This window comes from Vicugna pacos, chromosome 1 (genome assembly GCF_048564905.1).
Source record: "Vicugna pacos chromosome 1, VicPac4, whole genome shotgun sequence".
Lineage (NCBI taxonomy): Eukaryota > Metazoa > Chordata > Mammalia > Artiodactyla > Camelidae > Vicugna > Vicugna pacos.
Window position 1 is genome coordinate 43887333 of NC_132987.1, and position 18193 is coordinate 43905525.

An 18193-nucleotide genomic window follows, 5' to 3' on the forward strand; every position below is an offset into this window, starting at 1 on the left:
CTGTTTTTAAATTTTTTAATTTAATTTATTCTGTTATGAAATATAGCATGCCTTTTTATTTATCTTTTATAAGCTATTGGGGAAATCTTTTCTTTTTAAATTCCAGGTGAAACATAAGCAGCAGTGTGGAGGATGCCTAATGCCGTTTGCTTTCAAGAGCGCCCTCTGCTGGCAGTTGTCTTGAATTTTTAAAATACTCTATTGTAGGCTCCAGTGTTTCATTTGTTAATCATGTAAGTTTTTAATGCGTTAGTAGAAAGAAAACATCTGCAGGGAAAAAAAAAAAAAAACCCAAACCACAGTGATTCTTGTCTTAAGAATCTAAATAAGCAAACATATATAATAGTATCAGGCATAATGTTACATCATTGAAAAGAACATTGTTTTAATTGAGACAACATAAGAAGATTCACTGTGATTATTCTGTAAGAGGCGCTCTGTCAGGCACTGGGGTCACAAAGGTGATGTTGACATGACCCCACGTCAAGGATCCCCCAGCCTGTGAGGGAGTTAGATGCACTGAAAGACAGTTACCTGCCAAGTGTTGAGTGCAGTGCGAGACCAGAGGAGAGACGCCTGAATCATCCTGAGAAGGGAGGAGTTAGGAAAGGCTTCCTGGAGGAGGCTGGCAAAGGAAGACAAGGAAGGGCAAACAAAGGGCATCTGGGTGGAGGGAAGAGCATCAGGTAAGAGAAAACATGATGTGTGGGCAGAGCCGTGATACCAAGACCAATGCTGGCTGGCTGGAGCCTCGCACAAGATACAGGGCTTGCCAAGCGATGATGCTCTCAGTCCATCAGCACTTCTCGACTGTTTTGGTCTCAGGGCTTTACATTCTTAAAAATTATTAAGGACCCCCAAAAAGCTTTTGTTCCTGGGAACTTTATTTATTGATGTTAACTCTATTAGAAATGAAAATGGAGACATTTTCAACATAGTTATTAATGTATTTAATTACATGTAACCTTAAGCTATATTTTGTGGAGGGAAAAAAAAATCACTAAATTTTTCAAACACAAACAAGTGAGAAGTGCGGCATTGTTTTACATGTCTGCAGAACTCTTTAATGTCTGGCCCAACAGGAGGCAGCCGGATTCTCCTACAGCCCAGCTATTGCAACACCACATGTCAAGCAGCAGCCGGAAAACTATACTGTACACTTATGAGAGAAAAACTGTGACAAAAGCAAATAACATCATAGTATGCTTATTAAAACAGTTTGATTTTGTGCGCCCCCAGGCCACACTTGGAGAAACTGTGGCTGGAGAAGTGGGCAGGGGCAGGGCCAAGAGGGAGAGCCGTATGTATAATGTTAAGTGCACTGACCCCAATCAATGGACTGAAGACTTTAAGCTGGAAATAGATGGTCAGGTTTGGGTTTTAAGTCACTCTTTTTGCAGCTAAAAAGTGGATGGATTTGAGGGATACAAGACTGGAGAGAAGAAAACTAGTTAGTTACTGCAACTGTTTGGGCAAGTCCCTTACCTGGTTGAAGAGGGACTCAACTGGAGTAGCGTATCCAGGGATGGGAGAGAGGGAGTGGATTTTGAATAGCTAGGATATAAATATTCAATATATTTTTCTAGAAAGTTTAAAAAATTTTAATATAAAATGTAAATATTTTCTACATAAATATTTAGGAAGTACCATTAATTGGACTTGGTGATTGCCTGAAGGTTGGAGGATTGGAGGAGATAAAGAAAAGTCCTAATTCTAGCTTGGGGTAACTGAAGAGAAGGTGGTGCTACCACGTGAAACAGTATATAAGGCCATGTCAGTGCAGGGGAGAAGGTAACGCATCTAGTTGGGGACTTGGTGCCCTGGTAGGGCTACAGGAGAGGCATGTAGAAGGAGGGCACGAACCTACGAATCTGAATCTTGTGCAGGGGAAGATTTACCATAAAACTTGAGCTTAGGGCCCCTCATATATATGGCCCCTTTCGAGGAATTAGAGGGACTCTATTCATAGCAGCACAAAATAATTGCTTTTTTATTTTTAGTTTTTTTTTTAATGAAGGTACTGGTGATTGAACGCAGGACCTTGGGCATGCTAAGCATTCATTCTACCGCTGAGCTATACTCACCCCCTAATTGCTTTTTTAAAAGACACAAAGGTTAAAATACCTTTTAAGAGCAGTTGGTTATTATTGGTGACTCTTCCCTCTCCAGTTTCTCCTCCATCACAATTCTCCATGTGTTGTGTGGCTTAGAGTGACTGCAGGCTTTTTGGGGACCCAGTCAAGGGAAAATTGAGCTGGGGACGCATTTAGCTTGGATTTAGTGGGATGTATTTATGGGATTTGCAGCTGCTCCCCTTGAGTTATTGCTGACTCACCCAGTTAGAGGAATAACTTCCAGGAATACCCCTATCCCACACTTTATGAAGTACGGAGCCAGGTGTATTAAAACATGAACTATTGCACCCGGCATCATAAGTCCGATGGGAGGTGGGGAAAAAAAGGCTGGCAGTTGCTGCTGACTATTAGCTGAGTGACTTGGTTCTCCTCCACATGGCCTTTCCTCCCGAGCTGGAATTCTAAAAGCATGGTACCTGGATTCCAAGATGGAGCATCCGAGGGTGAGAAAGTGGGAAGCTTTGTTTCTCCTAAGATCCAAGTTTGGAAGTGATCCAGTATTATTCCACCAGATTCTATTGGTAAAAAGCAAATCAAGGATCAGCCCGATTCAAGGCAAGGGAAAATTTCTGACGCCACTGCTTACTAGAAAGAGTGGCAAAGAATTTACAGTCATTTTTAACGAGCTGTAATTCCTGTCAGGGGGACCTTCCATTGTGACTTGTCATTGACGGGAACAAAATCCTCTGCTTACAGTTATGATACAACTGATGATTGGGGAAACTTTCCACAACTCAAGTCCTTCCTGTATTTCTCTTAACAGATACTGAGATTTTTGCTGTGTTAAATAAACTGCTGTAAACTGCCCTAAAACAATGATCTATAAAACACATTCCACAAGTGTCCCATGAAATTCAGCTTAAGAGTTTGAGGGAAAAAAAACAAACAAACTTCACTTTATCCATTAAGTCAAAAACATTTTCTGCTTTAAAATTTGATAAAATTGGGGCTGAAATTACTTTGAATTATTTAATTTTGTTTGGAAATGTTTAGTTTTGAGGACAGTAATTTTTCACTCTTAAGGAATTTTTTATATTTGACATAAACTTTATCTACTTCTAGAAGAAACACATAGAAAATAATACCTTAATTCTTATAAGCTCAATTGTTCTTGGTGAGGATTAATTTATTCAAAACACATTTTCAAAGTCCACTAGGTGCTTACATTAAAGTAAATGAAAAACAGAAAACAAACATACAATCAAATAATGAATAAGAATTGCAGACGTGAAACAGAAAACAATGACAATAAGATGGCTATAAGATGGACAGCCTGGGGCTGGAGAGAGGGGTGGGGATTGGAAGGGCTGGGTCGAGTTTGGGTAGACACTCTACCTGAGAAGGCGAAGCTGTCAATCTGAAACATCAGTAAGGAACCAGTGATGAGAAAATCTGGGAGGAACCTTCCAAACAAGACCCAAAATGCCCCAGCCTCTCTCTCTAATGACACAAAGTGCTGGTGCTGAGTGACAGGAATTACATGAATGCCTACTAGAATCATACTTACACTTCCAGTCTCTGAGAGCCGGGGAATATGAAGCTGATAGCAATATCTCCTAGGTGTTTAAATAGGGGACCCACTGGAATATATGAAACGTTATTAATTTAAAAAACATGAGGGGTTAAATAAATGAAAATCACAAGAGAAACAATACTGAAACGCAGAGCGTACATTTTACATGCCCCAAAGGAGAACTGTTGGAACTATTAGTGGATCCCTCCAGCAAAATATAGCCACACACCAGAGGTTTTGTTGGAGAAGACGAAAATAACTCTAGTTGAACAGGAAAATCTGATTTATCCACAAGTACTTCACTATTTAGAACCCATACAATTTACTTTGAAAAAAAGTTTAAATAATTCTTCTGATATTGAAATGAGCTAAGCATAATAAACTCAAGTGTGAAATTATTAGCTTTGCTTGTAATGACAGGTCAATGTGAAAACTTGCCTTCAGTGATAGCAATACTTCTTTGGCTGGACTAGTTCAAATCCAAATTTATATGCACTGTGATCATCTCTTCCTAATATGTGTATTGAAAGTCCCCAAATCGTCTCAGGGCCTGCCTGGCTTTTTTTTTTTTTTTTTTCAACATTCTACCCAGTCCAGGGCAGGTTGCCAAAATGAGCAGCACATACTGTACCCAGACATGAAATGAATGTCATCAAGAAGGCCCCTGAGCCACTTCTCAGTGATTGAAAGGCAGCTGGAAGACTCTGGGGGGCAGAAGATTTGGGGGCAACTGTGGCCAGGGATCTGGGACACGGAGAGACAGAGAGAGATGGGAATCAGAAAATAAGACGAAAGGAAGTAAAAGAGGCACATTCCCCGATGGAGTCATTTTATTTACAAACATGAATCAAAACAGATTGATACTTTCCTACCTCCAACTGGATTTTCATCTTATAAAATAGACTGGCTACCGAAATCCTTCATAAAACCTGCCTTCCCCTTTGCAGTGGGAAATAAGCAAAAAGTCAAAGGTTAAAAGGTCATGCATAAAATATTATACCCATTAAGATAATTATACAATAGGCTTAACTGTTTCACAAATCAATGATAAAACACTGATTTACACTCCACTATATTTTGCACTTCAAGATTTTTCTTCATATATTTATGTTCATTTTTCACAAACAATATTACAAAAAGACCATCCACTTTTTCTTAAAATAGGAAAACAAAACAAAGGCATAACATTAAGAAAAGAAATCAGTCTGCAGAACATACACTTTTTTTTTTAAGAACAAAAATTAAGAGAAAACCAAAATACCTTCAACATACACTCTGTAGGTTTCCCAAAGGAGTTCCTAGCACTCTGATTTTTGGTTGGTTTCACCAGTCTTGTATCTAGTGGGTTTTGTATATCATAATTCCCAATTGTTATTATTCCAAGGAAAATTTCAAGGAAGACCATCAACCAAGGTCTGAGGTGGGACAAAGTGCAAATCTTTATCATACATATAAAAGCTTTAATGAAACTCAGGCACTTTGTCAGAAACAGTGCTTGCCCCTTTCTTCTTCCACTCCCTTTCACCCGAGAGAGTCCTCCAGATTCTAGAGTCATTCATTGTCTGTAATTACTATAAGGTTTGGCTCACAATTCTGGTGGGAAAAAAAATGCCATTTTAAGGAATTCTTTGCATGCATTATATCTTCTTTGCTTTCTTAGAGGTAGATAACCTCAAAATAAGGTCCAAACATTGGTTCCTACAAATGGTATCAAAAAGAATACGATTAAGTAAGGAGGGTGGCTGTCAGAATAAGAACTAAAATTCCAGTTTTTCAGAAAAAAAAATTTATCTTGCATCTGTCTGTATATATGGAATAAGGACCTATTAAAAAAACACTGCTGAAGAAGAGGCCAATACAATTTGCCAGTCTGACAAAATGGCTGGAAATTTATAACTGCAAGAGACCTCAAAGATAAAGTAATTCAATTCTCTGATTTTAGAGGAAAGGGAAAAGAGGCTTGGAGATGATGACTTTCCTGAGTACATTAGCATGATAATTTGCATGATTATTTTTATATACACACAGACACACACACTCACTGTCACATTTACTTCTGTTTTGTACATAAAATGCTCCTGGCCTATACGATAAATAAAAAATAAATATGCAGATTTTCATTTGTTATTTCATCCCCATAAGTGGCAAATACTCATCTTTCAAATGAGCGGAAAGGTTCTACTTTCCCTCCACTGATGAATTTATTCTATCATGACATGGCCGTTCGCCTCCTCTCTGTGGTCCCTGAAAGCAGCATGGATTGGGACAGTAGGAAGTGCAGGAAGGAGGGCAAAGGTGCTTGACTCAAATCAGAATTGGAGTTTCCTGCTCTGTCAAAGATGTTCCCACTGGCAGTGAAGGCTTCCCATGAAATTAAGCTTGATCTGTGGTAACTTTAGACCTAGCTGGAAGGAGATAATGAAGGTGTCACCCAGGAGGGTATAAAGTAGTTCCGCCAACCACAGAGAGCAGAAGTGACCAGTGTGTGTTTTGTCTAAGCTACTGAACTATAAGCTGAGATGACTTTACTAGATGTAGTCAGAGTTTCTAATTATTTTAATTTGTATATGCATATAAACATCAAAATATTTAGGCTTTATGTATAGTAATATTAATAGCTATTTTACCTCTTTCCATAAAATTACATGTGGATATAATTCTAAAGTAGTTTTTTATACCCTAAGCTAGTTTTTAAAAAATATCATTATTTTTAATATTCATTACTGACTTTATATTCTGAAAAAAAATCTTGTCTAGCTATATATATATATTAACTTTAAATAACTTAAAAATAAACAATACATTATATACCAAAATAGCCCCACTTTAAAGCCATGTAAGTGAAAAAGTTGAGTTTTCAAGAATAAACTAGATCCTCTAAAGGCATTTTTTTCATAATTTTAATATTAAGCATATCATCTTTTCTGTCTATGCCAAATATATACACACCACTCTTGGTAATTTATGTCAGAAGTACTCATTATGAAAAAATGGGTTGGTTCATTTCTCTGTTTTCACTTGTTCTGCAATGGAAAATTTATTCTAAATCTAAATAAATTTGCTCCCAAAAGATCTCCCCAAAGGAGATGGCATAACCAAAAAACATAATGATACACAAGATACTCAGTGCATGCAACCTCGTAGTTTCTAATAGTGGTAGAAAGTAACCTTCAAGATTATCATAATCCATTTGGACTTACAGACAGCTATCACACAAAATTAACACACTAAAGGAAGAAAGTCATTTGAGAAACTTATCCTTGCTAGAATACCTTCGCCAAAATTCCCATAGGAAATAAAGCCATCCAGCCATAAAGAACAGAGGGCACTTGGTACCCAGCACTGACCTTAAAGTGCACACATTTAACACTGCTCTGAACTCAAAGTAAACTCTAACAAGTTGAAGAGCTCACAATTTCTTTACTCATTAAAGGTCACGCTATCATCCACAGCTGGAAGAATTTCTTCTAAAAAGAACGTCTTGATGGAGGCAAGACCAGAGCTATTTCCAGCGCCTAGCTCTGCTTTCTGCTGCTGTGAGTTATTAGCAGTAGTTTGGCTAAAACAATAAGAACAGAGACACTGGCCCACTTAGAGAACTAGATTCAGATGTTTTTGCACTTATGTTAGTCAGAAGTATGTTTAAAAATTAAGTGAACATAAAGTCTGCAGGAAATAGAGATTCTGTAACTCACAAGTAACAAGGGGAAATCAGTCGACTAAAAAGTGAATGTCTTTCCAAAGCCAGTGCAAGAGGTAAAGAGGGGCTCAAGCCTTTTGGAAATTTGACTCTTTTACAGGTTTTGATCCAGCCACTTGATGTAACTATTCCTAGTCCGAATTCCCACTGAGAAGTTGGTGGGCCAGCTGGTGAAAATCATGCACCCATGGAAGCCATCCTCAAAGTGATCAAGGGTCACCTCCACACCTGCACTCTCCAAACGCTTGGCATACATGATTCCATCATCTCTTAGGACATCGTGCTCACAGGTCAGAATATAGGTCTTTGGGAGGTGCCGTAGGACTTCCTGTTCTGCGATGAGTGGGGCCGAACGGGCATCCAGCAGCTGAGGGATCTCCTGGACAATCCTGGCGTTGCCGGTGGTCTGCACGACAGGCTTGTAGTTCTTTGTGATGGAAGCGGGCAAGAGAGATGTCCAGTTTAGACGGGCCCTGAGGGCAGCAGCCTCTTCCACATCAAGTGAAGTGTGATTGTTAACTATCATTGCCTGGACAAAATCATAGTTGCCCTTGAAGTAGTCCACCCAGTACTTGACCATGACATAGCGGGGTAGGATTGGGGTGTTCATGTTTTGCTGATAAGAGGGTGTGTTAAAATCTAGTGCTTGAAGAACTGGGTAAATTAAAGCTTGCACTCTGAGCTTGTTTTTTAGGTTGTCATCTTGATTAAACTGAGGAAGAAAAGCAGACACATTATTTCATTTTGAGTGGCTCCTTTCACAGAAACCGTATCTTATAAAGTAGTCTAATGCTTTACTTGGAATCAAAGAGGCATTTAAGGGGTACATTTTTACCAGACATGGTATTAGGTAATGTAGTTTAAGAAAATAAGTCCCCATTGCCACCAGCACTACCGCCCTTCAAGTTGCTGGGTATTTTCTAAGAAAGGTGTGATGTTTGTGACTCATTGTTTTGAGTGAACACTTTATTTTTTTAATAACAATTTTTATTATCTTCAACATACCACCAGACCATTCTTGGGCTATATATGCTTTTTGATACCATTTTCCTTTTTAATGGAGACACTGGGAATTGAACCCAGGACCTGCTGTATGCTAAGCATGTGCTCTACCACTGAGCTATTTCCCCACCCCTTTGAGTCAACACTTTAAAGGTGCATGATCTCTTAGGTCTTTAAAACCCCATCAGCACTTTACTTCTATCTATCCTTTAGCATAATACACAGATCTTGTTGGGTATTATGGACGGATAATGTGTGAACCTTATTTAGTTTTGTATTCCCTAGCACAAAAGGGCAATGGCTAACTAGGGAGAAAAAACTAGTCTGATTCTTCCAGAGGAGAGGAGTAGGAAAAGCTAAATGAACAGATGATGGGGCTCCACAGTGTTTTAATAGGACCTCAGAGTATCTCCTCAGATGCACCTTTGGTCCTCATGGTTGGTGAGAGAGTGGAAATTTAAATAGCGCTAGCACTGCACGCTCCATTCTACTTAATGAGCGTGTGCCCAAGAGTGAGCTTGAGGTGGGTATCAGAATGAATCCCCTGCCTCAGCAGACCTCGATTCTCCTAGGCCTCCCCAAAATGCAAATATATTGCCTTATTTGTAATTCTGGTGTCTAAAATGATACATTTTTCATGTAACATTTAAAAGGCAGCTTACTAGGTCACTGTGTTTCACAGGCAACTAAACAATCTTCAAGGTAACTTTAGCTGTATAATTTTGTTTCACACTGGACTTTAGAACCCCATCCCCAGGGAAGTTATAACTGCTCTGTAAAAGCAAGAGGAAATGATCAGTTAATAGTACTATTAATGTGTGTCAAGAACTGTATATACATCATCTCACTAAGTCCTGGCAAGAGCCCTGCAATCAGATGGCATGATCCTCATTTTCCTGAGGCTCAGAGAGGTTAGAGGACTTGCCAGCACCCCACAGCTCTCAAAGGGGAGCTCTATCCCAGTTTTGTCTGCTGTAAAAGCCCATGATGCTCACCCCACGGCACCAGGACTTCCTTCTTACAGCACTGGACACGTGGATAGCAAACCCACCAGTGCCACGCAGAGAACCAAGTTCTTTAATTACAGCAAAAGAGAAGAAATCAAGGCACACCACAAATGAAAAGGCAGACACTATTTGAGAATATGCCAAAAGAAATTTGGAGGTAAGAAGACCGAGATGCTATTCTTTAAGTATTTAATCCGTAAAAGGAAGAAAACGTATTTATCTTTGAGTTCACGCAGCTGCCAAAAATTTGGGCTGTGCTAAGAGAGCTAGATGGAGTTTTCAAAGAATTTAATCAGGTAAAGTTCAGATTAACTTGTATTATAACATTTAAAGTGGCTGAACCATCTGACTTTTTCTTTTATATTAAAAAAAACCTTTGGGAAATGCTTTTCCATTTTTAAAATTTGGGTCAAAGTTTAAGGAAACAATCTTAGCAACTGGAATTTAAGCAAAAATGTCCTGTTTTGCAAGTCCAACGTGGAAAAGGAGCGGAGGATACTCACTTCCCACACATATCCCTGGGGAGTGAGGGAGCCCTCTAAAACGTCCGTCCTCCTCATATTAAGTGTAGTCATGGCCTTGTAGTAAGCACTCAGGGATGACACTTCTTTCAATAACCCCTCTTTCTACTTCAGAAGGATCTCTGAGAGCTTTCCAAGTGCAGTCTTCTGCATAACTTGGTCCCCGAGTGACCAGCCCACCCATCTAGACCTTTGCCATGCCTAGTGGACAGTGTGCTGGTCTGTTGAATATTATCACCTGCCTTCCTTCCTCCAACACCTCAGGGCAGTCTGTTACCTGTTGGCCCAGGGCAGCAGCCAAATTCCCACCAGCACTGTCACCAGAAATGCCAATTCTGCCTGGGTCAACTGAATACTTGTGTAAGACTTCCGGCTGCAGGAAATACTTTGTGGCACGTACAACATCGTGAATCTGCGCAGGAAAATAAACCGTTGGAACCAGCCTGTATCTGTGAAGACAGAAAATTGTATTCATTTAAGGACTTCATCAACTCTTCACAGACCATTGCAAGTTTAAAGGAAAACTGGTTCTTTTGAAGCCAGAAATAAACAGATAAGAAATAATATAATAAATGTAAAAATAAGCCCTTCATTTTCTTGCAACTCAAATACTTAGTTTAAAAATGTAGTGACTTTGTAACAGTAATTTTTACTATCAGCCATCAAACCAAACAAAAAAGTAAAAACAAACACCTGCAACCACCACCAATGCATAAGCTTTGAAGTAAAAGGCAGATGTTGATTATTAAAATATAGATAGAATCACAATAGATTCTGGAGTTTTATTTCTGGGAGTCAGTGTTCCATGCACAACACCTCTGGGTTAGAAGGTGACTCAGCAGCAATGACCACTTCATCGGTCCCAAGTTTAATGAGTCCGTATGGCATTCTGCATGATTCACTTGGTAAATACAGTAAAACTGTACTCCACTGAAGAGGTCATGCCAGCCTGACAGTAAACTCAAGCAATGCATTTGCTCCCTGAAAGGCTGGAGTGGAAAGGTCAGTTGTCAACCAGCAAAAGGGAAGCCAAGTCCCCAGCTGGCCCAGGGCAGGCCCTCTGGGGCTTCTCCTACCGCCCCACTTTGCAGGATCAGAGTCCCTTTGGGATCCTACTCTGTACACTTAGTAGGATTCATATTCTCTTAAGAGCCCCCAAAACCCTGGTTTTGTCAAATGCCCCACCTATAATATCATCTTACAGATCCACGTTGGTAGTCTTGGCTTAGAGAGCCCTCTCAGTCTCTACCCTCCCTCCTTGCTATTATTACTTCTCACTCACCCTTCAACCATTCCTTGAGGGCTTGCCTCCTTCAGGCAGCCTTTCCTTGACTATAGCTCTGCTTGCCTCTGGGGCTGAGCTGGCTACCATCCCTTGATACTTCTATGTGCTGGGGTATACTGTGGTTCATATTGCCTCATATTAACATGATTTCTTTATGCATTTCCTCTAAAGAGTGTGTTCTCTGATATCAAGGACTGTTTCCGGTGTGTATCTATCAGTGTGCTGGGCACATAATCATCCATCTAGTAAAGCTTTTCTGAGTTATTAACATACCTTCATTTTGCAAAGGAGGAAACTGAGGCATAGAAAAGTTACCTGATTTATAACATAAATCAAATACATATCAAAACAAGATAGGAAAGAAACTAATTACTTAATTAAAATCTAATAACAGTCAGCTAATACCCTTTGGATTTCCAATTTGTAATTAGAAACTAGTTTTTCCCATACTACTCTATACAGGGCTATTTATTTCCCCTATCTAAATTCTAGGTAATTAAATATCTAGACATTCGTGCAGACGCATCGACAAACATTTGTGAAATACTTTGATAAGTAGTGAATGTGGATCTGGTCATTCAGGAATTACTACATTTTAAAACACTAAATGCAGTAACAAATTCCCTTAGTGGTTGCCTTGTAACAGATAACATAAGTTTTATGATTCCTTTTTTTAAGCTTTGACATCTGTGATAATCAACTAATCATCAGAAATATTTTCTTCTCCAGTTGATTTTCACTGTCTTAAAGCTGCTGCTACATCGTTCCATTTAATAATGGGTGAATGGAGGAGTACATGATTTTGTCCACTAGGTGGAGTCATCTCATATGAGTCTATTTACCCTCAGTTCTGGGATGAGGTCTGTTTTTAAATTTCAGTATTACCAAGCTAAATTCTTAATTCTTTAGAACAAATGCACTTCATGGCTCAAGGTGTGAAAACAAAGGCTGTTTTGTCTCAGAAGGATTCCAGATAGCATAATAGACGGCTTTCCTGCCGCAGGAGGTCAGAACATAGTTTACTAGAATACACATGTGAATTAAATTTTCAGATGTTGTTTCACAAAAGGTCTTAATGACTTCAAATCAAGAGAAACTGGTAATCTAAAAAACATGCTACTGCCTCAATTGTATGAGTCAATTAATAACTGGCTCAGCTAACAGAGTAAACATATTTAAAAACAAGTATGTTATGATGCAAGAGTCTTCCTGGCGCCCTAAAAGATCTGTCTGCTAGCTCCCCTTCCCCTTATCCTTCTCATTCTGGAAACATTCTCTAGTTTTATTCAATAAGAAGGGACATTATTTTCATGGACTGGAGAATGTAGTGAAACCAGATATTTCCAAGGTCACCTAGTTTAAGAAGAGCCTTCCACATAACTTGAAACTGACCTGAGAAGTATAACCAAAGTTATGCAACATCTTTACAGATACAGAAAACTGAGGGTCAGGAGGAAATTTATGAGTGTCATAGCCAATAAAGCATGCATAAATACATTTATCTGCTGCTTTTGTTCAAAGCTGTGTCCCCTGCAAAGTACTGAAAGAGGATTCTGCCTTAAAAAAAACAAATGTAGATCTTGAGTTAAAGCACCTGATGAATTTGTGGCAAATACAGCCTCAAACTGCCCAGTTCACTGCAGGATAGATGACTCTGCAATGTTGTTTTCTGCCTACCAATTACCGCACATGCCTCCTACTAGAGGAACAAAATTCAGTGTACACTCAGGAATGAGGTTTAATCAATTTAATAAATATGTACACTCTATAAAAATTATCTTTTTCTTGCTAGGTGAGGCAACTTGCCAGGTGCTCTGCAGATGTTTCACTCAAATCTCAGAGCAAAGCTGTGGGTTTAAGGATGAGAACATGAGGCTCAAGTCTACAACACCTGGTAAGTGGCAAGGCTGGGATCTGAATTCACAACTGACTTCATAATCCACGTGCCTGCCCCCTTTTAAAATATTCTCATTCTTCAAAACCCAGAGCCTTTAAATGTGTGCGTGTTCTCATTACCTCACCAAAGCAGTAAATTCTCAAAACTGTAGATGTCTGACATCCCAGAACTTCTCTCATGACTTCTATGTTTTTGCAATATTCTCAAAACAAACCACTGAGCACAGTTCTTGGCACATGGTATATCTTTAATAAGATATTTTTCTTCATTGCCAACAAAATTTTAAGGATTTACTTTATACTTTTTACTCATAAAATACATGGCATGTAGCACTATTATGGTGGGAAAACTAATAAACCATATGCCTTTCAAAACATTAAAAAAAGAAATTGTTCCTAACTCATCTACTCTTTGGGCACATCTCCAAGGACTGCTTGTATTCTCTGTGTAGCTCAGAGCTTCTCAACTCTGTGTGCACCTTAGGATAATCTTGGGAGCTTTACAAAAAACACTGAGGTTTGACTCGCTCCACAAAACATTCCAATTTATATGATCCGAGGTGGGGCCCAGCACAGCTATATTTGAAGAAAAGTTCCCCCAAGTAATTCTCATGTGCAGCCATGGCTCAGAAATATCATTGCATCCAGCCATACTGTCACTCTTCCTTTAACACTTCTCCCCATTCCCATTGCCAGTGCATCCGGCCTTCTCTCCATCCCTCATGCCCTTCCCCCAGCAATTCCTCATCAAATGTTCCCATCCTTTTAAGTCTCATCTCAAATGCCAGTTCTTCTGTGAAAACATCTAAGAACCCAGCCAAAAGTAACTCTCCTTTCTTGGAGCCCTCAAAGTCTTTCTTACAATCGGTCATAACAGACATGTCAGCTTCCCCTGAGAGTAGATGGGAAGTCAGAATTACACACTGAAGAGTTCAGTGTATACCCACCTGAAATAAGCAGCGCCATTTCCATGTCAATTACTTTATCGCCCACTTATTACTGACCAGGGAGATGGCGCAGTGCTCAGAAAGACTGAGAAATTTCTCCTTAAGTCAAAGGCAATACACAAGCCCAGGGTTGAAGGGAAATGTGCGTTGCTTCAAGACTATGGAAATTGAAGCCCTGAATGACACTAATGTTCTAAGAGCGCTGTAAAATGCATTCTCCCTCAAAATAACCTAACCTGAAAATGCTGTGACAGTCCTCTGCAGTGGGCAAGGACACTGAGTTCTCTTCATGTAGTGCCAATTAGGTGAAAGGTACATGTGATATTCTGGAATGAAATTATACTCCTATTTGATTGAGGAGAGACAAAATCGCATTCTGTTTTTGCCCTCCTCCCCCTCCCTTTCTCATTAGCTCCCAAGAAGAGCTAGGTAGATTCATTCTTGAGAACACAAAAAGGTTAATATTCTCCTCAGTCATAAAGAACCCATATGTTCAGTAGGAGTTATCTGAAACAAATCAACAATTACATTCATATTGTGCTGTTTGAGGGAGACAACGCCAGAGGAAGAATTTATTTCTCTAACAGGTAGAAGCTTCCTTTCCATTTAAAGAACATAAAATTGCACAGAAGTGGAAGGATTGTGAATGGATAATTGTTTCCCTTTCAGTTTGCACAATGAGGTTTGTGGATAAAGGCTGAAGAAGGGTCTACCTTTCTGTTTCTACTCTCAAAATTGGCCCTCGAGATTTACCAGTCATTCAGCAAGGAAGAGCAGAGCTTAGCAAAGACTTAGCTGATTGGATAATAAGTACAGTCAAAAGAACTGACAGACGTCAGGATGCATCACCAAAATCCTAGTAGAGACTGAGCCTAGAAGTGAGATCCATTTAAACGAGGTGATTCTCTGACTCTGTTTACACCTTAACGAAAAAGAACATGAAAATGAATATATGTATGCATATACATGACTGGGACATTATGCTGTACATCAGAAACTGACACACTGTAACTGACTATACTTAAGTTGATAAAAAAAAAAAGACCTCCTGAGATGTCTCCATGTACACAGCAGGCAGCTCCTCAGGCCTCCGTCCATTCAAATGCAAACCTAGCCTTTCACCTCAAGGGGGAACACAGAGCCAGGGCATTCCCTCAGGTGGCTGCAGAAGCTGAATCCCTCTGACTCCTTTCTCTGTGTGACTCAGAAGCCAAACATAGCTCCATAGGGCTCAGGTGTGGGTGGAACTAGGCTGACCATCCTCACTGTGGTTTGTAGCACAGGCTTCCTGCCGAGCTCCAATTCCACCCCCACCCTTGCTTCCACCCCCGAAATTCTAGAAGACCTAAACCACAAGAGAGAAACCAGTAGATTTTTTATGTTAGTATAAAACAGAGCCAAGGAGACATTAGCTTAGTCTAAAAAGGAGGAATTCATTGGTTAATGATCATGAAGGAACTGAAACAACCTACTTCTTACAAGAAGCCACAATATTATCTTTTTGTAGCATTAAATTATTTGTGATGCTGGCCTTTAGAGTCACTAATAAGGTGACCTGGACTGAGTAAAAGGAAATCTTCCCTTTCTTGGAGGGGAACCCTTAGGAATTGGTCTGCCCACCTTCTAGGGTTGCTCAGGTGGGGTTGATGCGTGAGGATTTCTCCACCCAGTACTTGCAGGAAGAGTAGAAAAGGAGCAGAGGGAAAGTCACAGGTAAGTCACCCTCGCTCCGTGTTTTTCAGGGTATCTTGTTTGAACAACTATTTATCGATGTGTTTGAACACTTTGCTTCCTAGAAGCTCTGTGATTTTGTCAGCTTGCTCTCATCTAATTTTATGGATGAACAAGATAGAGGCATAAAAGCCCCACTGCTTATATCTCTGTTAGCAGCAGACTAGAATACGTGATCCAACTCCTCTTCTGTCTACGTGAGCAATGTTCTTTAGAGCTCTGTGCGTAGTGCCACCTGTTTGACATTTGGTGGAAGGAAAAGGTCTCCATCTACACAAAATGGAGAGTTTACAAGTGTAGTAAAGGCTTAATTAAAAGCAAAACACAACTTGAAATCATTTTTCACAACCAAAAAAAGCAATGTAAATGCCTTGTAGAATTTAATAACATCCAACATGCCTACTTTATTATCATGCATTTTATCTTCTTGTAATTGAAATATAGATATAACATTATATTAGTTTCAGGTGCAGGGCATAGTGATTCAACATTTATATACATTATGAAACGATTGCCACAATAAGTCTAGTTACCACCTGTCACTATACACAGTTAATACAATATTATTGACTATATTCACCATGCTGTATATTAGCATTTTATCTTCTAAAAAGATAAATTAGATCTTCCTTTTCCCTATTGTCTTATGGTTTCAGTATTGTGTTTTATTATATAAACTACAGGTAAAAAGGTATCATGTTATAGCTAAACTGCACTGAAGTTTATGAAAATAAGCTTATGAATATATACTTCCCATATTATGTAAATGAGGATATATACAAGTATCTCGGATAAGATGAATGCTTTCATTTATTTAACAAATACTTATTGTGCAATTAATATGTAAAAACAGCAAAGTGTGTAGAAGCTACTGAAGTTATAACCTATTTTTATAGCTTGAGATCTTTGTCTACCTTGGTCACTGGGTCTCTCCCCAGAACCTTGAGCCAACACCAGTGACATGAACTCAACTCCTCATGTTCCTTTATGTGAAGTGATTCCATCAACAGGGCTCCCCCAACTCTGGCCTACCAGCTTTCTCAGATTATATATAACCTTCTGTAAGGCCACATGAAGCAAAGCCATGCCACCACTACCCACTTCTGTTAGCCTGGAGGATAAGGAGCCACTGTCCCTAGGCAGCCTCCCTGCTAGGAGAAGGAATTCCAGGAGAATCAAGGGTCCATCATCCTCCTGAAGGTTCTCAGGATCATCCATCCTTATTTCTTATTTTCCTTAGTCATCACCAGAAGTATTAAGTCTCTCCCTCTGTCTCCTCTCATATTTCATTTCCTTAATGCTCTCCACCTTCTCCCTTCCTCCCAAGCCCTCTCATTACGCCACTTTGCACTTCCATGACCAACTCACTCTGTCTAACTAGGTTCTGCTCATCCTCAGGAGTTTGAGTCAAACCTCAATTTTGACCCTTTAAACTAGGTAAAATCTTACCTGTTAGATGCCCCCATCACTACCTCCCTGTCTTCTTCACATCACTTATCATACTTAACATTACTTGTTCAAGATTTGCTTTCTCACCTAGATTGTAAAGTCCATGAAGGCAGAAATTATGTCTATCTTACACAAACTGTTGTGCCACCAGAGTTTAACACAGTAGCTGGCACATAACAGGAATATAATAGGTATTTATGAAATAAAAGAAAGAAGAAAGAAGTGAGTCATGAGAAAAAAATATGGTCCTACATTAGACCTTTGAGCATACTTTCTAAGGGAAACATCATGATCACATGATTCTGGCTATTCTTCAAGTAGAGGATAAGTTATATGGCTCTTTGTGGGGTGGCTAGCCTGGGTGGGTCCTAGTCACCTCAGCTCATTGTTTCTGCAGAGTGAGCTGTGAGTTCCAAACATATATTGATAAATAGATGTATAAGTTTTCTATTCTATGGGATTGAGCACTAACCCTCCAGACATATCTAGTGCTTTAGGGTATCCGAAGCCCCTTAATCTCTTTTTTTTCTATTGAAGTATAGTTAGTTTACAATGTTGTATTAATTTCTTGGTGATTTATTGTAAAAGGATACAACTCAGGAACAGCCAGATGGAAGAGATGCATACGGCAAGGTATGTGGAAGGGGCACAGAGCTTCCATGCCCTCTCCAGGTGTGCCACCCTCCCCAAATCTATGTGTTCACCAAAGGAAAGCTCTCTGATCCCTGGAGGCTTTATTACATAATCACAATTAAGGGGCGAGGCTCAGTGGTAGAGTGTGTGCATAGCATGCATGAGGTCCTGGGTTCAAGCCCTAGTACTTCCAGTAAATAAATAAATAAATAAACCTAATTACCTCCCCCCTTTAAAAAACAAACAAACATAATCATAACTGATTAAAATTATTGGCCATTGGTGACTGATTCAACCACCAGCCCCTCTCCCCTCCCTGGAGGTCAGGGGGTGGGAAAGTTCCAACCCTCTAACCACATGGTTGGTTCTCCTGG

At 39.6% G+C, this 18193-nt stretch overlaps 1 protein-coding gene and 1 long non-coding RNA gene across 4 annotated transcripts in view; one reads left to right on the forward strand and one right to left on the reverse strand.

The window, feature by feature from the left end:
• The first annotated feature begins 562 nt into the window (after positions 1-562).
• Positions 563-17819, forward strand: LOC140696369 (uncharacterized). Its single transcript, XR_012072596.1, has 4 exons — positions 563-686; positions 7449-7638; positions 12956-13057; positions 17775-17819. It is a non-coding gene; the product is annotated as an uncharacterized lncRNA (long non-coding RNA).
• Positions 4461-18193, reverse strand: part of NCEH1 (neutral cholesterol ester hydrolase 1) — a 54881-nt gene continuing 41148 nt past the window's right edge. For 2 of the 3 annotated variants that reach the window (XM_006200794.4, XM_072960983.1), the window contains exons 4-5: positions 10156-10327; positions 4461-8060 (exon numbers count right to left, since the gene is read on the reverse strand). In XM_006200794.4, the coding sequence (XP_006200856.3) occupies positions 7443-8060; positions 10156-10327 (790 nt within the window). In that variant the 3' untranslated portion in view covers positions 4461-7442. The remainder of the gene's footprint in view (positions 8061-10155; positions 10328-18193) is intronic. The other variant, XM_072960980.1, reaches the window with a different exon arrangement.